The sequence below is a fragment of the Mauremys reevesii genome, linkage group 9 (genome assembly GCF_016161935.1).
Source record: "Mauremys reevesii isolate NIE-2019 linkage group 9, ASM1616193v1, whole genome shotgun sequence".
In the NCBI taxonomy this organism is placed as follows: Eukaryota; Metazoa; Chordata; order Testudines; family Geoemydidae; genus Mauremys; species Mauremys reevesii.
Window position 1 is genome coordinate 64,258,302 of NC_052631.1, and position 24,370 is coordinate 64,282,671.

Here is a 24,370-nt window from a genome sequence, read left to right on the forward strand (position 1 = left end):
CAGAGAGTCCCGGGGACAGTCAGGGGACAGGGAGGGGGCAGAGGTTGGGGGGCGCGGTCAGTGGACAGGGAATGGGGGGGTTGGATCATGGGCGTTCCGAGGGTCTGCCAGGACTCAGCGGGGGTGGATAGGGGTTGGGGCAGTCAGGGGACAGGGAGCAGGGGTGGGGTCCTGGGGTGGTGGTGGGGTCTCTGGGGGAGGGTGAGGGGGCAAGAAGCAGGATGGGTCGGGGATTCTGAGGGGGGCGGGCAGTTGGGGGGCAGGAAGTGGGGGGGTCAGATAGGGGGCAGGGCCTGGCTGTTTGGGAGGCACAGCCTTCCCTACCCTAAAGCTCATTCAGCAGTTTGAGGCTTGCAGAAGAGCCAAGCTGTTAGCTTTTCCATTACGGCTCCCATCCCTTTCACTTCTTAATGCCAAATTATAGTCTATATTTAATTTCAGTGCCATAGGGAGATTCATGTCAGGGGAGAGTAGCTTCATTTAAAATTAGCCACTGGGGGAGGGATCACATGAGAAGAGCAATATCCTACACCACCTACTTCCTTCCCGACCCTACCAAGGGAGACGCCCCCGCCTTCCCTGCAATCCCTGAGGCTTCAGAGGGGTTAGTTCAGTGGTTCTCAAACTTTTGTCCTGGTGACCCCTTTCACATAGCAAACCTCTGAGTGCAACACCCCCCCCCCCACATATAAATTGAAAACACTTTTTTATATATTTAACACTATTATAAATGCTGGAGGCAAAGTGGGGTTTGAGGTGGAGGCTGACAATTTGCAACCCCCAGTAATAACCTTGTGACCCCCTGAGGGTTCCCGACCCCCAGTTTGAGAACCCCAGGGTTAATTTAATTTTAGCACCCTGTGTCCATTCACATGCATGTGCTATTTTGAGCATGTCAGTTTTCACAACATAGGCTCATCCCAGATTCTGGAACAAGCTCAAATGCTCAGTTCATGGAATATGTACATAAGCTATACTAAAGACAAACCCACAGTAACCGTCTCCAGTTTGTGAGGGACCCCATGGAGCCAGTCTCTAGGAAACAGATAAATGCATAGAGGTTAAGTCCATTAATGGCTATTAGCCAGGATGGGTAAGGAATGGTGTCCCTAGCCTCTGTTTGTCAGAGGGTGGAGATGGATGACAGCAGAGAGATCATTTGATCATTACCTGTTAGGTTCACTCCCTCTGGGGCACTTGTCATTGACCATTGTCAGTAGACAGGATACTGGGCTGGATGGACCTTTGGTTTGACCCAGTATGGCTGTTCTTATGTTCTAAGCTAAATGAACCCAAAGTTATGGAGACAGATATGAGTCAAGGAAGCCAGCAGAGTATCAGAAACCTGGAAAAATCTCTGACTGGATGGGTTCAGGCGTTTGGTCACAAGCTGAGGTGGTTCAAAAGTTTTGGATTTTTTTTTAAGCAGAATTTTTTATTGTTTCTTTAAACAATCAAACACAGCAAGCAGCAAATATCTGGCCACACACTTTTGAAACCCCAAACCACATTCAGGTTTTGGCAGACTAATTTCGGCTTTTCAATTAAAAAAAACACAACAAATTTTGAAGGAAAGCAAACATTGTCTGTGATTTTTTTTCTGCTTTTTAAAAACCCCTAGTTTTTGGTCCAAAAAAAGTTTTGACAGAAAATATTTGTCCAACCCTTTTAATGAGCTTTAGTGCCTTTTAGCACTAGCTGATTCTGAGAACCAGTGATACCTTGTAAAGAAGTTTTCTCAAAACTGGGTTTGTGCCGAGATCAGGAAGGTTTATTTTTCCCAGGGCCGCCCATGGGCGGGGAGCAAATGGGGCAATTTTCCCGGGCCCCGCAGGGGCCCCCACAAGAATACAGTATTGCAATTTTTTTATGGAAGGGCCCCCGAAATTGCTTTGCCCCAGGCCCCCTGAATCCTCTGGGCGGCCCTGCCTGTCAAACTGGAAACTCACAAGGCGAGAGGAGGAGCAGCCAGCGTGGGGATGGGAATGGGAGAGGAACAGCCTATGTAATGTGAGCCTGTATGTAATGGTGGTCTCACCCACAGAACATGCTTTCCAGAACCATCACTTATGGTACATGATCTACCTGGAGCCTCAACCACGCAAACAAGTTTCTGTGTGATTCCCCTCAGCACTGGCTCACAGAGCTGGCTGGATGCAGAAGCGGGGGGGGGGGGTATGCTAAGCCACCCGATGGGATGGTTCAATGTGATCCCCACCCACCATCTGCCACGCTGAAGGCACAGTCCTTCCCAGCGCTGCTGCTGGGGCAGTGTAGCTCTGAACTGCCTCTGTATTCAGGGCCATAAACAAGCCCTGGGCGGCTCACCAATAGGCCAGGTGGTGAGAGAGTTCTCCCACCTTATCAGTGTGGGGATCTCATTTCCACAGATCTCCCAGGAGGCTCTGAGTGCATCTTATGCTTGTAAAGGGCCTTACCCAACTCTTCAGACCCAACAGACCAACCCCTACCATGTTTGCATGCGGGAATCTTCATTAAACCATTTCATTTCTCTCCCCCACCTCTGTCTTAGTTTCCCCCAACAGAGCTGTACCAAGCCGATATCCATTGCAGCTGCTGACCTAGCCTATGGTATCTGTGTCCACTATACACTTGTTGCCATGGCTATGAACACATCTTGGTGTTTACACACCAGCCATTATCCAGAGCTTTCCTCTCCAGGTTTACGGCTACACCAGAACCCCTCATTTTTTCAAAGTCGCAGTTGCCAATGGCCCGCTGTATACGTAACAGACACGTCTCTTATTACACAGCTGCTAAACCTCAAAAAATATGTTTTTAATAATCACTTTGTATTTAATTAACATGCAACAACTCTCCTGTTAAATCTCAATTAACTCTGAATATGAGACACTTAAAGTGTGACCAGCACAGCTACTGGTTCTCTACAGCCTCTCTTATGATGATCGGGGAGGAGAGAACGTGCAATCCTACCAGAGCACAGGATACCTTTGGGGTTTTCCTACATGGCCCCATTCAAAGAGCAAACATCACTGCCTCTCATGAGACATGCAGTCACCAGTGGAATTTTGCCTCACAGTCACTTTCTTGAAATGAGCCAGCAACAGCAGTAGCAGCAAGCAAGAAGAAAATGTCCTGATTTTATAGCAGGAGGATTCTGAACAAGGCTACTTCCTCCTGGCCCGTCATTGGGCTGCTGTGCCCAGCAATATGGCAGGGAAGGAAAATGTCTTTTCTAAATGGATATTCCTGGTCCATTTTGCCCCATAGCATGTTTGCTATAGAGTATAAAGCTCCCCTTAGAGATCTTTCCAACGATCTTAAATACACAAATCCAGTCGCACCACATCATCACAGAGGAAATGTTGTGGAGTTGTCTTTGTATGTGTGGCTCAATGGAAAGAACACGGGACTAAAACCCAAGAGATTTGGAGTAAAATGTTCAGAAGCACTTCAGTGACTTAGGACGTATAGGTATTAAGGCACCTACCTTCCATTGAAATCAATGGGCGTTAGGCACCTAACTTCCTTTGGGGATCTGGGCCTAGGCTTCTAAGTCACACAGGGTAAGTCTACACTGCAACGAGTCTCAGAGCCCAGGTCTACAGCCTCGGGCTTGCAGGGCTCATGCTACAGCACTAAATCTAGCCCTGTAGACATGCCAGCTTGGGCTCAGAGATCCATGCCCCTCCCCAGGCTCCCCAGGCTATTGTGTGAGCCTGAGTCTGTAGACCTGTGCTCTAAGAGTCACTGCTATGGGGTTTCTTTGTTTTGCAGTGTAGACATACACTAAGATGTTTTTGAAAAGTTTACCCCTGAAACTTATTCCCAGCTCATCCACTGCTAACTCACTGGGTGTCCTTGGGCATCTTACATATGCCTCATTGCCCCGCCCCCCATAACGTGGAGATAATGATATCAACTCGCCTTCATAAAGCTCTTTGAGGCCCTTGGATCTATAGGCAAGCGGTAAGTGTATATAATACACATTGGAGGCTATTTTTTCCTCCTGGGCAGAAAATTAAATAGCGCTTGTAATTCACTGTGGCAGTCCAAAAGGACAATGCTTTTTGGGGCTGCATAGGTAGTGGTATCATGTCACACATCAGGGCAGTAAGAGTACTGCTCTGCTTGGGGTGTAGGGTGGAATCCTGCACACACAGCTCTGCACACCAAAACCATTAGAATTTCTACAGCAATAGAAATGTTCCTGGTGCTCTACAGATAATGCCCCTATCATGTGTTTTCAGAAGAGATTTAAAGGAGGGGAGAGGAACAGGATGGTGAGCCCATTCAGGAAGATACCAGAAGGACGTTAATAAACAGGAGGGTCCAAGGGAAAAACCAACAAAACCAATTAATGGGGTGAAGGGACTGATGTACAGTATGCAGGATGATTAAAATAACTAGCTATGCACAGCATAGTTTTACTAAATGAATACCAACGAAGGTTGTAAGAGTGTGTAAGGATCTGTTGGGTCTGAACATAGAGAGAGGCTATTTAGGATGGTTTGGGATGCGAGGGTATAATGGGATGAAATTAAGGACAGGAAAAAGTTGGGTGAATAGCAAGACATACTCCCAATGGTAACATCAATTGGACCGTGGAAGAGTCTCCCAAGAGAAGTGATGGAAGCCCCATTGCTTGAGAAATTTAGGGCCCGGTTTTCTTCGGCAAGCCCAAGCAATTGTGCGTGCCCAGTTTGCACTTACAAATACAGACGCCCCCTGATTTACGCAATCTTTCCGTTCCGAAAAGCCTTGCGTAACTCGAATTTTGCATAAGTCGGAAATGTATACCCGTACATTACGAAAAATTTCCGCAACTCAAAAATCCTATTTCTGGCTTATGGAACTTTTTCCGTAAGTGCGAATTTGCGTAAGTCGGGTCTTGCATAACCTGAGGAGCATCTGTATAATGAGTTGCATGTGCAAACAACTCCAGTTATGCATCTAACTGTCCCCCTCTATGTACAAACACCTTGCACACCCACAAAATCAGCAAACTCAGTAGTACATGCTCATTTTTGAAAATCAAGCCTCTTAAAAGCTGGACTCTGCACTGCAGAATATATTCCAGAGAATATATATAGTCTATCCCAGGTTCTAATTATGGACCAGATTCTGCTCTCAGTTGCACCAGTGTCAACCCTGAGAATCTCTATTAAAGCCAATGGAGCCACTCCAGATTTACCTGAGCATAACTGAGTTCAGAATATGACCTGTGGTACCCTCCTCCCAGTTGAGCAATTCAGCTTCATAAGTATCACTGACAGGTTTAAGGTGACTGACCAACAACAGCACTTAGGTTAGATCCATATGAGGGTCTCCCTGATTCTCCTGGCTTAGTACATTGTGCATGCAAAAAAACGGAGATTTCAGCAAGCCCAGAAAGGCCACAGGCAGGTGTCAAATGCTTTGAATTTATGGGCAGCTGAATGCAATTCCAAGCTGAAGGAAGAGATACCAATCTGCAATGCCCGTGCGTGGTGAGCAAGTGCTCTCTGCAGTGCTCAGGACCAACAATCCCAGAGCCAGGGAATTATATTTGCAGAGTTGGCTGAAAGTTATTGGCAAAGAGCCTATGCGAGCTCGGTAAATAAAGTATCCAGATAATAAAAATACCCAAAGGCGCTGTGTAATTTTTTCGAGGTCTTTGATATAACTGACAATACTGAGAGGGGACAAAAGCCTGTGGAGGGATAGGAGCGGGAGCTGCCAATGGGCACAGCACTGCAATTAAAGGAAGGGTTGTCATAGAAGCATGCGATGCCCAGTTGCTCCCAGACTGTCCCACTTCTCGCAGGTCCACCATTGTGATCATGCAGACAGATGGACAAGAGGGAGGATGGCCTTTGGGGTTAAAGTATTGGCCTGGGACTGAGAAGATCTGGGTTTAATTCCCTCCTCTGACACAGTGCAAACCTCTATACCTCAGTTCTACATCTGTAAAATAGGAAAAAGGATCGTTCTCTACCTCCGGAAGGTATGGTGAGGGTAAAACATCAACGTGTGTGTACCGAAGGAGGCCAAGAGTGGGGTTCGGGGAAACCAGGACACAACCCATGTCCCCTTCCAGTCCTGCTATGGGGAGCCCAAGGTGGTGGCAAATTGTTTTCTCCCCTGAGGCTGGAAGAGGAGACAGGGTCAAGCCTCTGAGTTGCTGAGCCTGCGTGAGCCATGTTCCCCCACTCCCAAAATGGCTGCTCTGAGTCGGGCAGTTTCCGGACACTGGCTCAAATGCAACATATCCCTGACTGGGGGAGAATATAGGAGGGGCACTCTCCTGCCCAGCTGTCCCCCTATGCCAGTGAGGGCGGCTCTACCCCTGTTGAAGATTCTCCTCCTTTGCTGCCTCAAGGGGGACTCGGGAGGGACTGAGAAATGACCTGTTATCCCAAGGTCTCCCCTTTAATCTGTGGGAGTTGCCTGGGATCACTGCTCAGAGCAGAGCAGCGGGGTTTGCCTAATCCCTGTTCCACACACAGTCACACATGCACGCTATCCCACAACCCATTTCGTCGTGACCCCTTTTATCTGACCAGAGGGCCTGTCTGGACCTCCAACATCTCATTAGTTCCTCTCCCTTTCCTACCATTCTTCTGACTTGAACAGTCATTCTTCTCTGTTGCCTAGCAACACGGCACAGACTCAGAATATTAACTATGCCCCCTCCTCCAGAGGCCTGCAAATGTGATAGCAGAAGGGAGGGGGTCCAGGAAACGTGGGAATTACAGGGAGCCCTGTTCCAGCCTTCGGAAGAAGCAAGGTTTTTATCTGCCATCATCGCTTAGCATGTATATAACGTATAGAGCTATATATATCCTTATTTATTTACATATTCAAATTGCAACCCCCCCACACACACATTTGGATTCAGAACTGGTTTCTATATTGAGAGGCTCGTGCGCATACCCACACCCACACTCCATAGCTGCATGCTTTCAATGTATATATTCTGGGTTGTCTATAGGCCAGAGCCTGGAGATCTTATTCAATTTTAAGGCAGTCCATATCCAGATGAAGCTTTCACCAATGTCAGGAAAATATTTAAGCATTCTACAGTATTCCTCCAGTACACTGCAGCACTGTTGTTGAAAGAGGCAGAGATGTGGAGCATTGCTTTAGAATATAGCAGTTTTTTTCAATAAATAGGCATTCAGAGTTTTGCCTTTCTAAGGACTGAGAACAAAGTGAGTAGCTACTAAAAGCTTTTGACCTAGGTACATACAGTACTCTGCAACGTTTCCAAATACTGTAGGAATGCTATTGTGAACTGCAGTAGTTTGTATTGTTACTATAAAATATTGCAGTATGTGCCGATCTAAAGATGAGCCATTTGGTACAGAAGCAGATAGATAATTGTAATATTTTATATAGCACCATTCATCCCAAAGCACTTTTCTCTATACTATAGCACCCCCAAAACGCAGCTGGCTTCAGGACATAGTGTGGCGAAGGAAAATCTTGGCTAAGGAATCCTAGGTAAACTCTCACTCTGATGATCATGGAATAGTTTAATGTGAACTCAGGATGCTCTCACCTGGGAGGCCACCATATTAGGAAGATGCACAGAACTCAGGTTATCAGCACTGGAATGAACAAGGACTGAGTCAATCCTATTACGGCTTGGACTTGTGGTTCCAGGCGATGTGGGGGGTTTCAAAGCTAGTGCTTAATGCTAAGAGCTCCAGGCAAAGAGACGGATGGAGAACGCCATTTGAAGTGAGCAATATTTTATTGGGCCTACACAAATTGGGAATGGTGCTACAAATTCTTGAGGATCTTCTCCATTAACTATTTACATATATATAGAAAGAGCTTTCTTGTAACATGGAGAGTGTTAAGACACCCCATGGGGGCTGGAGAATCTTGGGCCACATTCACTCCCAGGGATGCGGGCGGATGGAAACAGCTTCACAGGAGGGTGGGGGCCCCCAACCAAGGGGAAGGCATTGGTGGGACTTCTGTCACTCTCCTCTGGTGGGAGGACAGCCAGGTTTCCTAGTGCTTGGCGTTAGGAGTCTGCCTGGTAGGGGTGCTGAAACAATGCCCCCTTCCCAGGCCAATCCTACCCATTTTGGTGCTGTACCAGCTGTCTTTGGGATTCCAGGTCTCTTCTGCAGCTGCAGCCCTACTCCAGGCAGACATGCCTGAGTCTTGGTGGCCCAGGTGGTGAAGTTGGCACTGTTGCTATAGGAATTTCAGTTCTATGTGATGGAGTGGAATCATCTGATATGTTCCATAGTCAACTAAGTCCTGTACCAGGCTTCTCCTCTACCAGGTATCCATGGGCTGGTAGGTATCCCTGGCTATTTCTGGGGGTTAGAATCAGGAGCAGGGCACAGAGGCTACATTCTCATACCAGTGTTATCAGTGTTTCCAGCATGGAGGTGGTTGTGGGCGGATGTTTACTCTGAGTCTAATACAAAACTGTCCCTTGCTCAGCCCTATAGAGGCATGTGGGGCTTGCCCATAGGAGAGAGGGCAAAGAGCTGGATTTGTGGATCTTCCAGAGGGGTTTCCCCTTTGCTTACACTGGGACCAAAGGAGGCACAGCTAGTCAAAGAGCAATGGAAACCCTGATTTAAAGCTCACGATACTCAGCATCTCATAGAGAGTAGCTGCATAGTTTTCCATTGGGAATAAGGCAATACCACCCCTAACTTGATATGCTTAGTCTCTCTAAGATCCTTTGAAATCCAGCTGCTACTGTAAAAGTACTGATCCTTTTCTCCAGTTCTCAGATCATCCTCCGAGGAGGGATGCTGCAGAAAGCCAGGATGGTAGTGGCTGACGATGCATTTTTTGTCCCTTCCTCACCATCAGCCCTTGGTCACCATGTCCCACTCTTGGTTTAGTGCATCCATTCATGCAGCTTCTTATACTTAGACCAGTACCCCACTTCTTGTCTCCCTCTCCTCTTCCAAGCCCAGTTCTTCTTCCAGGCATATTTCCTATTTCCTACCCTGGTCTCTTTACCATTGATTCATATCCTCATTCACTTGAATTGTTGCACTGTGCTTTCTCTGGTTTATATTGTAAGATTGTTGGGCCATATCCTTCTCTGTGTTCATGCACATGTATCACTCTATAATCATATAATCCCAATACCAATCTTTGCTCTTTGTAATAAATTCCTGCAGGAAGCACAGAAGCAAAAGGTGTGATGAATTTCCAATTCAGAGAAAAATAAAGGGCCACATGTTTTCTTCTTTGAAATGTCCCCTGTGATCCACTTGGGACTGAACATGGGGAGCTGCCACATTTATGACTCACAGTATAGAGGATATAAGCCATTTTGAGTAAAATATGATGCTCCCCTGAAGTCTTGTCCAGAATCTGAACCAACTTATTAAGGACTTCAGAAAAGTTCCGGTAGCTTTCAGCCCCGTTATTTTACATTTCCCCACAAGTTTGTTTTGCCTGGTTCTAGCTGGGATAACTTGCATAAGGAACAAAATATTGCACTGTCCATGACAGAATTCCAGTCTAAGAGCCTGACCATGGGATCATGAGAAATATGGACCACCTGCAACTCTCAATGACATTAAAGCGAAACCCTTAATTTTGCAGTCACATGATGTTCAGATAAAGCATCCAAACTTTGCAGGTGCTTCCTTTCACCAAACCAAAATGATATGTTGGACATTTGGAGGAATCTGAAGAGACACAGGAGGGCAATATTTGAGCAGTATTACATAGGTACCATGGTGATGGGTATTTTGTAAGAACCTGGGGATTAGACAGACAAGTCGATGGACAATAATTAAAGAAATGAAAGAGAAGAAAGGGAAGAAAACAGAAATACAGAAGGAAACAGACTCTTGGCATGGGTCTGGAAATTGAGTTGATTTACTCTGAAAATCTGTTACACATAACCAACTCTTTGTCTGCCTTTTTCAAATGGTCAGGAGTATGGCATTACCAACTTGATCTCTCTAGTCATTGAGTAACACTGACCTATTTTCCAATTTCTAAACCGGGGCGTCTCTATGTAATCAACATTTGTGTGTGATAATCAATTTCAGACCAGTGAATTAGGAGCAGTACCGAATGCCGCACAACTGTTTGCTTTATTAATAATGAGAGCACTGTCACCCTGCTCTATCCACACAAGACTCTAGCTCTAGTACCGAAGGATCACCCGTTCCAGAGTGGAGAAGGAAATTTAGTCACCGTGTTTATTCAAACTTGAGCTTCCTCCACATTGCTCCAACAATGGACTTATGTTGCATTCATTGGGCCAGATTCTTTACTCACATTGTGTAGTACCTTACTCCATGAGAAGGCCCATTGAAATCATGGAGATTGCTAGTAGAGGAAGGCACTATTTGATGCAGGGGTGCTGGAACAATTTGTATAGTGGGGGTGCTGCGAGCCACTGAACCAAACTATAAACCCTGTATATGATGGAACCCACTTCAAGCCAGGGGGTGCGGCAGCTCTCCACCCCTCCCCCAACAGCTCTAGTTCCAGCACCTATGATTCTACGTGATTAACGGTTTCAGCATCTAGCCCTTAGCTTTTAAGACTGCACTCATGCTGAAGAAAGATGCTCCGATCCCTGGCAGACTGCACTAAGATGCTATGTCTAGAAATCAGTTGAATGTTTTCCCCACCTCCTATTTCTCCAATCTTCCTTTTGGTTTGGGGAAAACATATAGATCCCATTTCTCCTAGTAGTCAGGTGGCCCTGTTGATGTAATCCACCATGCACCGGCTGCTCCCTACTGCTGGAGAAGATGAGAGCTGGGGATGTTTAATTAGTCATCATAGTACAGAAGAAGCAAAATAAACTGAGATGCGAGAATGATGGCAGGAGTGTAAGCATGCTGTGCACGTGACGGTGTAGTATGCAGGATTGGCAACTGTGTAAGGAAGCAAGCTTTGTTCAGGATCAGCCTTTTCATTCTCTGTCAGCCCTCTCTTTTGGGAGAGGTATGGCTACATGTATGCATATAGCCACTACTTGGCTTCACAAGTAAACATCCACAAGCAAATGGTAAATTACAGCACTGCACCCAAGAACTTGAACCAGTGACAATAACTACATGACCTAAGTTGTACTACAGTGAGCTCTTTGGCAGTAGAAAGCAAAGAAAAATACCAGCTGTGATGCATTATATTACAGCACAGTGTCTGGAAACGCCCAGCACTTGAGATATGTCTGCAATATCCCATTGTATATCAGCATCTGGGAACCCCCAGCACTGAGACAGGACTGCACTACCTCTGCTGTATCACAGCACAGCATCTGGGAATTCCTCGGAGACACATTTGCATCACCTCTGTTATGTCACAGGCCAGCTACTTTGAACCCCTCCCCAGCACCAAGACAGGGCAGCATATTGCACCTGCTATATTGCAACACTACCATATCCAGGAACCTGCAGCATTGTGACATGACTGCATCACCTGCAGTATATTACAGCTCATAACTTCTAGCATATAACTGCATTTAGCTGTGCTATACTACAGCAGAATGTTTAATATTCTGAGCAAGAAATTCCCAGATGCTGTGCTGTAATATACTGCAGGTAATGCAGTCATGTCACAGTGCTAGAAATTCTTGAATGCTATGAGAACACATTCATGACTTCAACAGGAATTACTTGTATCCTGGAATAAGATAGTAGACCACTAAGAACTTCCAGCACCAAGACATAAATGCTTCATCTCCTCTATGTTCTAAAACCTTTGGACACAAAGAAGCTGTGAACAGAGAGACTAACCCACATTACTTCTAGTAAATTATTTGCATGTAATTTCCTTAGGTGGGCTTTTCTGGAGGAAAACCTATTTTAAGAGTTAAAGAGGTGACTAAAAAACTCATAACTATATCTTTGAAAAGGACAGAGGGGTCTGTAGATTCTCAATCTTTGTCAGGTCATCACTACCATTGGTGAATCCTTGTAGCGATGATGGTGTTTTCCGTCACTGGTGACTTTAAATATAGAAGATGAAATCCTGGCTCCAGTGAGGTGAATGTCAAAATGACTTCAATGGGGCCAGGATTTCATCCAGATAGTTTGCCTACTAAGAAGACAGGTTTGTAAAGGTTTGTAAAGGAATTCAAGATGGGGGGGTCATATATATACACTGAGCTGCCCACTCTGCTTTCCTTCTCATACAGATTCATTCTTCCTTCCTCCCCACCTTCCTCAATCCTGCAAGCAGCTCTGTGTGGCCATAGGACTGAGCCTATGCAATTGGCTTTTTGTGCATGGATCAAATACCGCTCAGCTATGGAGTCTAATAGCTCCACTCCTTATAGTGTCCACTTCTCCCCAGCCTCATCCAGCACTGCAGCAGGAACTCACACACAAAAGTTAAAGTGAAAATAATAATAAATAACAATAATAAAAAACAAAAGAGCAAGTGTATATGCACATTCCAGTGAGAATACAGAATACTGCCAAGCTTCATATGGGTCGATACTACCACAGAGATAGGCACATTTGAAATAAAGATAGACAGATAGCTCATAATAAAGATAAAGGATTATCCCTGTTTGTGAAGGATCAAGAAACTATAGGCCTGGTCCTTCAAGATCCTGAGCACCCTCATATTCCGCGTGCACCCTCATCTCCCATGTCAAAATAAGGCTCAGTATAGTGCACTCAGCTAGCTCAAAAGCAGCTCTGTTTATAACTTGCACTGGGAACGCGCTGAATGTCGTCTGCATAGAAATTGTTGCCTTTACCTCGTAGGAAGAAATTTGGCTTTCAAATAAGTTTCTAGAGGTTGGAAAATAGCAGACAGAATATGTTACCTTCCTTAATTCAGACCGACATAGTGCAGAGTGCCCTCCGCGATGCAGTCGCTCTCATGAGCATGCACACAGATAGTAGAGTGTAGCATTAAGCAGTTATAAGAGAGGGCAGCCAGATCATATTCACTGCCTTCAGGTTCAGTCCTGCATGGCACCTTGTTGCCCCTCCATTCTAACTGATTTCACTGCACACCTTCATCAAGCAAATGTACTATAAATACCCTATACATCGCACCATCTTCATGCACATCGCTGGGAAATTTTTCCACAGGGAAGCTCCATCCTGACCCTTTCCCCGGCAACAATAACCCTCCCATAACTTTTCAACTTGTCACCTGCGCCAAGGTTTATAAAATTTTAAAGCTAATGGTATAACAAAAACTCAAACACTAATATTGCAGATGTAGGAGTGCATCCTGGGATGAATAAATTATGGGAGCCACAAGAAGTTGCAAATACAGGGAAAGCAGCTGGATAGCTAAACAGTGCTGTCCATGGTGCTTATATATTGCTTTTGGTGTTTGTTGTATCATTGAGCTTCACATTTTTGTTTCAGAGCAGGAGACCCAGTAGAAAAGTCACAGAGGGTAATTGTCTTTTCTTTTTTTAAGCATTGACAGCTGGTTTGGGGTTCCCACTCTTCCCGACTCCCATGCTCAGATAACACATGAATGGCTGAAGGGATTTTTATTAACTTCCTGATTAACTGAATTGCAGCATGAGAACACGTTAGACGAATTTCATCTCCAAAAGTAACCTTCAGAGAAAGAGCTAGTGTCAACCTCTAACTGATGGGAGTTAGGAGAGAAATTCTACCATAGATAGATTATTCCATAACTGTTGACTTTGGGTTTTTTCAACTCCCTCTGAAGTAGCTGGTACTGGCCACTGTCAGACGATACCAGACTAAATGGACTCATGATCCAGTCTGGCAATTTCTAGGTTTCTTAATGCCATATTACACTTCTGCCATACTCCACAGAAATGGCATTATGGAGCTCCATGTTCATTGTCTCTCAGTCACAGCTGGTTGGATAACATTTGGCAGATAATTTATACAGCAAATTTCCTTTACCAATATTCACAAGCACTGTGTTTCCATTATTTGCCCAGCGCTGTTCTCGGTAATTTCATATGATTTCATTTTTCAGCCTTGAAAATCCATCTGGAGATCTGAGAGGAGTCAAGCTAGACTCTTTCCTTTGCATTGTCACCTGTAAATGAAGGCTGCATTTGGCCGGCAGAGCCTTAATCAATACCTGCCTGGTTCGGCACATGGGATCCAGGACAGGTGTTTATATCGGTGTAAATGGTCGGAACTTAGCAAACAATCCTGTTAAACGATGCAGAAGGCAGAATAAGCTCCTGCTTAGTCTTAGCAGAGTTGGCTTAGCAAGGCTAGGGGGAGTATGTAGGAATAAAACACTACTTTGGTGAGTAAAGTCAGAGAACAGGAGCCTGAATACATGCAGGGAGCAGCTCTGGTGAGCAGAAAGGGGTTCTTTTTTCCACAGTCATTTTTCAGAGAAGTGCACTTTAATTATAATGACTCTGAGAAGATATTACAATTCCAGCACTACAGCCAAGCACCTCTTGCACTAAGGCATGACTCCATCACTTCTGCTACAATATAGCACAGCATCTGGGAACCTCCAGCACTAGCACACAACTGAATCTGCTTTACCAAATCAGCACCTGGAAGCCTCCATCCCCGAGACACAACTGCATTGCCTCTGCTACATTAGAGCACGTAGGAAACTCCCCCCTCCCACCACCATTCTGAGATATTACTGCATCATCTCCTCGGTATTACAACACTCAGAAAACTACTGTATCGCTGTAGGACAGCTGCATTACCTTGCAGCACTGTAGCTGGCTGGAATCTCAATGAAAACTAACTTCTTGTGTAATACAGCACAGTATCCAGTAACCTCCAGCATTTACCACCATTCTCTCAGTGCCCGGTCTGCCGCAACTTGCAGCCCCAAGAGATGGTAAACACAGCAAAGGGATCTGGTAGGTGAGGGGGCACTCCGATCACAGCAGCAGCACCCATTGTGCCAGAAAGGGATATTTGGGGATTAATTAATTATCCTACAAGGGGCAGTAAGGAACAGCACTCGTTGTGTAACAATAGAAGCTATCTGGTTTCCATGGCAACGCAGCCCCGCTTGTGCACCTTTAATTTATTCCTTGAACGGTTATTTCCTGATCTCACACGGTGCTGAGAAATGCCTTATTTTTCTTGCTGCTATCCCTGTGCCCGGACCCAGGGTGAGACACCGACCTTTCCCAGGGGAATTTGCTACCCAGCGCAGAGAGCAAGAAGTCAAAATCTGCTCAGTGCAGAAGCTCACATCACACGGTGAATAAAACTATCCCTGGCTCCTTTAACGTCTGCTTGTTAAGATGGCTCCAGTCTTCAACTCCTTTCAAAGCTGTCTCTCCCATTCTGATTCTTTAAGTTACAGTGGCACTTCAAGGTCCTCATGTCAATTAGGGTCCCATCATGCCAGACCCTTTACAGACATGTAGCTAAGAGATGCTGCTCACCCAGCTTATCGTCCAAATTGACAAGCCAAAGGGTGGGAGGAGAAAACAGTGGCCCAGGAAAGTGACTTGACCAAGGTTACCCTGCCGGTGAGCGGCAGAGACAAGAATAACACCCAGGACTTCTGAATCCCAATCTGGTGCCCTGCCCACTGGACCAGACCTTACCAGGCATACTTAGTGTGTCCATCAAGGGTACCATGCTAAACCCAGTAAGAACCTGAGCCCCCAACATAGCCAGGGAGAAAGCTCCCACATTGAGAACGTGACATAATAGTCACAGCTTGGAAGAACATACTTCCAGTGAGTCTCATAGAGCCAGCACAGGGGGGGAAGAAATGTCTGCCAATGAGCTTCCCCAGGAGAACCAGGCATCTCCAGCATGGGCAGACACAACACTTCTCAGCAAGGGTCCCCCTCCTCCATACACACATGTGGAGAGATCACAGGAGAAAGCCACACTCCCAGAGTGAGAGTCTGAGTGGTTCATCAGGCACAGGTAGGAGACCAGTCCTGCAAAATATCAAGGACAGGCAGGCAGAACACATTCCTAGGAGACAGCACATGAGGTATGAGGAACAAGCAGGAGCCAGATCCTGTCATACCCTGCATGGGAGAGAGAAATGCCCCTCCAGTGAGGACACAACATACCCATCAAGGCAGGTAGGACAGTTCTCCTAAGAAGGGCTCAATGTACCCAAGGTGGGAAGCAGACAGCCACTGTCCATCCTGGTATGGACCAGCCATAGTCAGTGTGGCTAGGTGGAGTGCCCTCTCATGTGGAACCAGCACAGACGTGATCAGTGCCAGTCTGCCAGTGGAGACACTACAGACATGGCACACGGGTGGAAGGCCTGCTCTCCTGGAGCGAGTGAGCTGTCTGTGTTTGGCGGGATGACTGCATCGGGTTGAAAAGTGGTGTTAGCACAGTGAGGGGAAGGATGGTCCAGATGCAGAAGGCCTAGATTCAATTTCCTGCCATAGATGTAGGGCAAATCATGCAGGCCCAGATTCTCAAAGGCACTTTGGCGCCTAACTTCCAGTGCCTCTGTTCCCCACGTAACAGGGGGGTGATAGCTCCATCTTATCTCACAGTAGGGTTTTGAGGAGACATACATTAAAGTGCTCAGATACTACAGCATTGGGAGCCAGAAACCTATACTGGAATTTTGAGTTTGTCCCACAAGACAAGCTGTTAGAAGTAGCAATGAGAAGCGTATGTACCACATGGAAGGCCAAGGGTTGACCTGCAGGGAAATCTAACCTGTCCTAGACAGATCCATGGCAAAGCCAGACCTCAACGCAGCACTCCAAGGCTTTACTGTGCAAGAACTTGCAGTGCAAGTGGTTTCATCTGAGAACATGGATGCACCATGAGCTAAATTCAGCCCTGATGCAGGTGGGTGCAACTCCCACTCAACTCAACAGAGCTGAATTTGGCCCAAGCTGTTCCAAGTGTAGAGAAGATTTAAAACAAAAGTGTTCTCCCTCGACTCCTAAAAATCCCACCTCCCACACCAAGAGCAGGAACACTGGTGGGCACTGAAATCAGACAGGAATGTCCAGACCCAGAGAAACAGGGCAGGAGCATTGGGACACAAAAGTTTTAATTCTCTTCACTGGCCAGATAGCTCTAGATAAGGCTGGGCTTCTTCTACATTGTTCAGAACCGAGAGAACAGAGGAATAACCTCCAGTGAATGTCTCCTTCACCCTTCCACCAAACACAATCTTTCAAAAGCAGCAGATCCAGAAGAAAAGCTTCCTGGGGGTAACCCCAAGCCAGAGGGCGGGGACTTTTTCCTCATATCTCAGCAATTAGGTGTCCTTTGTTGAATGCCCACAGGGCTGGATGCACAGCCATCCCATTGCTAGATAGTCACCAGTCCCAGCTTCCAGCATGTGGGGAAGAAAACATGGGGGAGATACATGCCTCCCACACCCACTCTAATGACCCCCTGGATCAGCTCATCTGGGGTCAGGAATCTGTTTCCTGAACAGGGAGAGAAGCACCAACCCATTAGTCCAACGTTAAACCAGTCCAGCCCATCCTAGCACAGGCATCTCCATCTCTGGCAGCGTATTCTTGTTTCCAGACAGTCTCCGAAACACCGTAAGGCAAGTGTTTGAAGCAGCAGTCATTGGACACATGCTGACTTGTAATGCCACCGCTGGCCCTGTGATGCTGGAAAAGAGCAGCAAACAGACACATCTGCTCTCTGGAGGTCTAACCACTAAAGGCTAGCAGAAATGTCTACGATGCCCAGGAACGGTCCCCCACCATGCTCTTGATGGAGCATTTGATACAATTAAACTAGCAGCCATTCTCAGAGATTCTCCATTTAAGAGGCCTAACAGACAGTAGCAAAGAACTCACAGAGTTTTAGGACAAGTCTACACTACAAAATTCAGTCAATCTAAGTTACGTCAATGCACAGTCATCAGAGTAATTGAATCGGTTTTGCACGTCCACACTACTCTCCTTGTGTCAGCGGTGCCTGGCTTCAACAGGGACGCTTGCATCTATTTAACTCCCAGTGTGGGGCACTCTGGCACGGCTTCTAAAAGGCAGCAACTGTTGATGTCTATACTGACACTGCATTGACCTAACTACATCAACCCACGTAATATGCCTCTTGGTCGATGTAGTGGGAAAGTTACATTGGAGAGAGCTACATTTTAGTGTAGACGCTTGTAGAGTTAGGTCGACATAAGCTGTCTGACATCGATTTAACTCTGTAGTGTAGATCAGGGCTTAGTGCTGCACAGACATCCAGCCAGAATAAAGGTGCTCATATAGGTAGTAGAACTTTAGCAGAAACCTAGCAGCTTTACCTGCAGTCACTCGATGATCTGAGACACTACAGAGGCAAAATCCACCATCTAGAATGGGGTGTACATTCCAGAGATCCCGCACATGTTGGAACATAGGTTTATTTCAGTATCATCTTGCAATCTGGCTGAAGGTGGACATATGCATTCTCAGTGGCACATGTCTGCTGGAATCATGAATCAGGGGGAACGAGGAGTGAGGCACACATGTGTCATACTGTGATAGGAACACGTTCCTTTGGAGGGTAGGAAGGGATGTTAGATATCCTTACCCTTGCCTGCCCCACTCCCACGCCACTCCCATTCTTTGTTTTGGTCCTGCTACATACACAGCAATGACACATGAACACCTTACGTTTTATCCAGGAAGAGCCTTAATCACTTTACTCTGTATATCCCTCACCTGCCACAGAAATGCAACTACCTCTGGAGTGGAACATGAAAGACAGTCTACACCACCAATAATATAACACAATTTTGGGAGAGAAAATGAAGAATAACTGCAGAAGGAATGCAGAGAAACCAAACTTAATTACACACACTGGAATTTAGCCACCCCTCCTATGTTAGCTCCCAAACTCTTGCAAAAAAAAATACTCCTGTCGCTCTAATGACTCTAAGTAGCCATAGCTTTGGATTTCTCTCTCACTGGAAGATGGATAAAGTTTGTTGGCTTTTTGCTTCTTTTTGGACTTACCATGTTGACTTCTGAAATCTGGTCAATGCTGGAGATATGGATGCTCATTCCCACTGTAACAGGGTTACCTGAAACACAAAGGGCCCAGGTTAGAACAGTACACAGCTCCAGCTGTGCTGCCCACACACAGCAGTGCAGCTTACTGGGCAATGAAGTTACCAATGGAAAGTGAAGGTACAAGGTCCACTGGGTTGAAAGGCTTTCCACATCAAGAGTGCCCAATTTACTAGGGAAAAGGTGGATTTTTCTAACTGCCAGCCCTGCAAATTCACCCTGGGAACTGAGAGAGAAGCTGGATTCTTTCCTTCATCACTAATAATTCACTTCTGCAGACCAAATGATGCCCTCACTGACACCTGTGTAGCCGCATTGCCTTCCAGTGCTGCCCCGAGTGACACCTGTAGGATCCCATGCTCGGCCATGGGCTTGCATAGGTGTAACTGATTGGCCACATAACTGGAATGTAGCAAACAAGACTGCCACTGCGGCATAAGAGGGACTAGACTCCAGCTCACTCCCTCTTCACGGAGTCGGCTCTGCAATGCTAACCATTTTTAAACCGTATGTTAGTCAGTGCAGACAGCAGACAGGCCTCTGGACACGCAGGGAGCAGATCTGTGGAGGAAGCTGATGCCGTTTTTCACAGTCACTTCTCCGAGCAGCATTGCACTTCAGTTCATCGTCAAACTTAATCTGCTTGGCAACAAGGTACCGTCTTGCTCTGCCCTCGTGGCCAATGAGCTGTATGGACGCCTTTTGGTGTGTTTTGGCTGACTAAGTGGTTAACTGAGATACTCCCTTCCCCAGGAGGCTTCAGCGGCCAAGCCACCCTCACCTGTGGATAAAGAGCCAATGCCTGACTGGACAGTGTAGAATGGGGGTATGAGAAGAACATAACTTTCCCAGGATTGCAGAGGTCCCTTCCCCTGGCACATAACCCCTTGTAACCATATACAAAATAAACGTCCTACTATATACACTGCTAACCCCACATGGCAGGATTTCAAACTGTAGTGCTTTAGCCCAATACCTTAGTGCTCTCTGTAAGGCCAACACTTCTAACATATGGATTTGTGTCTATAGGTGAGTAAATGTGATGTTGCTGGCTATTAGCTAGGCCCACAGAGAGAAAACAGGATCTGCTACTCTAACTGTGGCCAGCTAGAGGAGACCATCTGCCTGTTAGGTGATCAAAGTCTTAGTGGGTTCTAGTCTCCACCCCCATCCAAACCCCTCTGAGTGGGCACCATCCCCAAGAAATCAGGTCCTTCTTCTTGTGTGTGTTGTACTGAGTGATTTCTTGCACGAGTCCAGAAGAGGAGGGGCAGGAAATTTTGCCACACACCATGTTGACTTTTCCTTCAAGTCATTAGCAGCTCCAAGTGCTGAAATATTTACAGATAATCACAAAATAACTAAAAAAAATAGCAAATGGGGGTGGGGGGAGGCATTTAAACTGGAAATGAAATGATATATTAATTGTGTGTTACCAGAAATAGGAAAGTAGTGTCATTAAGGCTTCCTTGTGATTGGGTGTGCTGTTACTGAGACCCTATGCCTGTAAATTAGACAACATTATCCTTTAATGGGATATGAATAACACTTAAAACATCAGAATCAATAACTACTGTAATTAGTGCAAATCTCCTTAAAGAGACAGCACAGTATTTTTTTCCTCTCTGATTCAGAGCTTGTTGGACATTCTGCAGCAGGATCAGCCATTCACGCTGCAGTGCTGGACTTTAAAGTATACAGACAGCAGACTGCTGGCTGTTTGCCTGAAATGAGTGGGTGAGTTCTCAGTCTGATGTCTGCCTGACTCAGAAAACCAACAGCACAGAGGGGCACTAACTGGCCACCCCATGGTTGGCAAGCACAGAGCTGACCTGTCAGCCTCACCTGTCAAGCTGAGTGAAGTGTGAAAGGCATAGCCAGCCTCAGCAGAGACAAGTCAGGTGAATTTTTAAAACCCTTTCAGTCTTAATCACATCGGGTGCTATTAGGAGCACAAGGAAAGGCTTTATAAGAAAAAAAAATCATTCTCTTGTCAGTTTCCTGACACTATTTTTTATTACGAGAGCACCGGCTAAAATCAGGGCTATTACTATCATTACTGTGCTAGTGGTTATACATTTGCATAGCAAGACATAGTCCCTGCCCCTAGAGCTTACAATATAAATAGACAAAGGGTGGGAGAGAGCCCAGAGACTAGCCCAAGGTCACACAGCGGGTGTGTGGCAAAGCCAGGAATAGAAGGCCCGGTTTTCGGAGTCCCTAGTCTCATTTGCCGTCCAATGGATTATGCTGCTTAAATCTAGCAGAGGAAGGTCTAACACAATCCAAAGGCTGGAAGCTGAATCTAGACAAATTCAAATTGGAAATAAGGTGTACATTTTTAACGGTGAGAGTAATTAACCACTGGAACAATTTACCAAGGGTCGTGGTGGATTCTCTATCAGTGGCAATTTTTAAATCAAACTTGGATGTTTTTCTAAAAGATCTGCTCTGGGAATTATTGTAGGGCAGTTCTTTGGCCTGTGTTGTACAGAAGGTCAGACTAGATGATCACAATGGTCCCTTCTGGCCATGGAATCTATGAGTCTATGTTTCTTCTCCTTTCAAAGGTCCTACCACTGCCACCAACCACCTCCACTTCCTTCCCCTTCACCTCCCGCTCCCACATACACACTGACAAGTTTTGTGGTTTTACAATCAAGTTTTTGCCATCTAAATATATATATGTTTCTCTCCCCTGTTTCCACATGAAAGACCCACAGAAACAACAAAGGAAATTGACTGACTATAAGGGGAAACTCACAATGACGCTACACAAAGAGCTGTCAAACGCACAAAGTCTATCTAATCTAATCTATCTGTCTAGGCATTTATGCCACGCTCATCACCATGGTATCTGAGTGCCTGAGGTCATGCAGTGACTCAGTGTCAAAGCCATGAATAGAATCCAGGACTCCTGACTCCCAAATCCCTGCTCTAAGAAAGATGAGTGATGGATTTAAGATCCACAAAGCGCCACTTCCAGCTGAGCTGAGCGTAGCACAGCTTCTATGGGCTCAGCCAGAGAGAGATCTCCAGCTCACCGGTGTGAGTGGCTGCAGAGACCATCCAGCCTAGTCACTGGGATGCCAAGTGGGAGACGTCTCTAATTGCTTGAGGCCACCAGCTTGCAAACCCAACAGTTTAAGAAGCCTGCATCCTTCTTTGGAAATACAAAGATGAAGATTTATGGGGTCTGTCTCCTAGGGGGGTTGGGAAGCAATTGTGAAATCTGTGTACAGAGAGCATGCCTGAGTCACATCACAGGGGGCAAGGGATGGAGAGGAGCTGCCAAAAGCAGGGGGTTACAAAGTGGCTAAAAATCTGATCCTGATATCCTTGCTTTGGTTCAGTAGCCCTTTAACCCACATGACAAGCCACTGGCTATTCATACACCAAGGTATTATTCAGCATCAGAATTTGCCCCCATGGGATTACTCATGTGCTTATTGTGAAGTGGAGGACACGCCCAGGCAGGGGAATGAGAATTCCGCTCACATCCCTGAACGAGCTACCTGCACCTTAAGGCTAGCACACAGGGCTAAGCGCCCACTCACTCCAGCCCCTCATGCGGGAGTTGCAGGGGTGGGGTGGGGTGGGGAATGAGTGCAGCCTTGCCTTGCCCCCATCCCAATGCACCATCCAGCACAGCTGAGCTCATATGGGGATAATGGGCTGTTGGTAAAGTATGGCAACAAATTACTCCCCTCACACAAGGGCATGGAAGAAGCCAGGAGAGGCTGGTACGTCACTGAAGTAGCAAAGGGCAATGTGGTCCAGTTGGCAGGGCACCAGTCCATTAGTCAGGAGAGCTGTGGTCTATCCCTGGTGTGGCCATGGTGAAGTCATTTCACCTTCTCTGTTCCTGGGGTTCCTGTCCTGTCCTTTGCAGGACTTGTCTATTTAGGTTTCAGCCTCGTCAGGGCAGACACTATTTCTCACTATATATTTGTGCTGCACCAAGCACAATGGGGCCCAGTCCCTGCTCGGGCCACTAGATGAAACTGTAAATTGTCTCATTTCATTTTCTATCTACCGCCAATGTCCAAGCTTTGAGTGAAGTGTAAATAAATAAAATAAACAAAGGACATCCATTGTGCACAATAAATACAACTCTGCCAATGTTCATAATCTCAGGTGGGATTAATACAAGAGGTAAAGGATTAAAAAAACATTATCTGTGTCACTTTTTGGCTAATAGAGAGGGCCGTGGGCTACTTTATTTGAGTTTGGGTGGTGGAAGCAGACCCAGTATTCATGGCATTTGTTGATGTTATGATGCTCTCTGATCTGTGCCATCAGCCATATTAATAAGGGGAAATGTTTCCACGTGAAAAAAGATTCCATTCACGTGGTAGAGATTGTGGTGATGCCGTTTTCACCAGTGAATAACATCTTTCCACGATGTTCCTTACAAATTGCAAATTTCCCCACAATTGCTCCTAGGGGAAAAATTCCCCACTTCCCATCATCAGTGGAGAAATCTCAGCTGTTTTGCAGCAAAAGCAGTTTATTGCCTGTGACAATTGTATTGGGGGAAGGGAGAAAGAGACACTGAAAAACTAAAATTCAAGACAAAACCAGAAAAAATGAAACCGGCTAAAAAGGGATTTTATAGTGACAGAATATTGTTACTCTATGACAGCTGTCCAGTGACCTATGTGAGAGCAAATTAGTAGCATTGCCAAAACTCACAATTATATTGTGACTCTCACAATATTTTATTTTTTTAAAAGCCTCAGTTCCTGGAGTCTTGTGAGTATGTGAGAATCTGATATTTCATTAAAAAAAAGTTTCTAGACCTTACTGTTGCAGAGAAAAGCTTGAACATGTGTCCGTGAAAGACTCAGAAACCAGAAGGCAAATGAAAAAGAACTCATGTTGGATTATGTTTTGAAATCTCATGATTTTTTAAAGCCAATTTTGTGATTTTGGGGGGGCCTGGCTCAGGCTTTACAAACATGTGGAGTAGACAATACTGAGTTTGGTTGGTCTCTACATTTCCTAGAAGATGTGTGTTTGCCTCACAAAACCCACACTAAGGGATGCACAGCAAAGAACCTCATTGGACTGATCACCCCCTCGCCCCTCAAGCTTCTCCCTTCAGACAGGAAGTAGAACCTGTTGATGGGGTAGCACAGGCCTGCCCGTGCTGTAGCTGGCCTGCAGATGAATGAAGAATTTTGCCCTCTGGGCTGTCTTGCACAGCATTAGAGCCATGCACAGAAAGGAAAGGAGACAATGTGATTTTGTGCTTCTTTACAATGTGGTTAGGATTTTTCAGCACAGTTCTGAACTGGACCAAGGAGTTTTCTGCTCAGGGATCCTGCCTATGGAACTTCCTCCATGTGCAAGTCTGGAAGACTCCCTCAGTAGCTGCATCAAAGGCTGGCTTCCTAATCAGACCAGTCTGGCTTTGACCATGATGGGCTCCCACTCTCATGCGTAAATTTACTTCTCTTTGCCATCCCCTCCTTTTCT

General features: G+C 46.0%; 1 protein-coding gene across 1 annotated transcript in view; it reads right to left on the minus strand.

The window, feature by feature from the left end:
• Nucleotides 1-24,370, minus strand: part of GABRQ (gamma-aminobutyric acid type A receptor subunit theta) — a 93,063-nt gene that overhangs the window by 40,526 nt on the left and 28,167 nt on the right. The window contains exon 3 of the mRNA XM_039486901.1: nucleotides 18,836-18,903. Within this exon, the coding sequence (XP_039342835.1) occupies nucleotides 18,836-18,903 (68 nt within the window). The remainder of the gene's footprint in view (nucleotides 1-18,835; nucleotides 18,904-24,370) is intronic.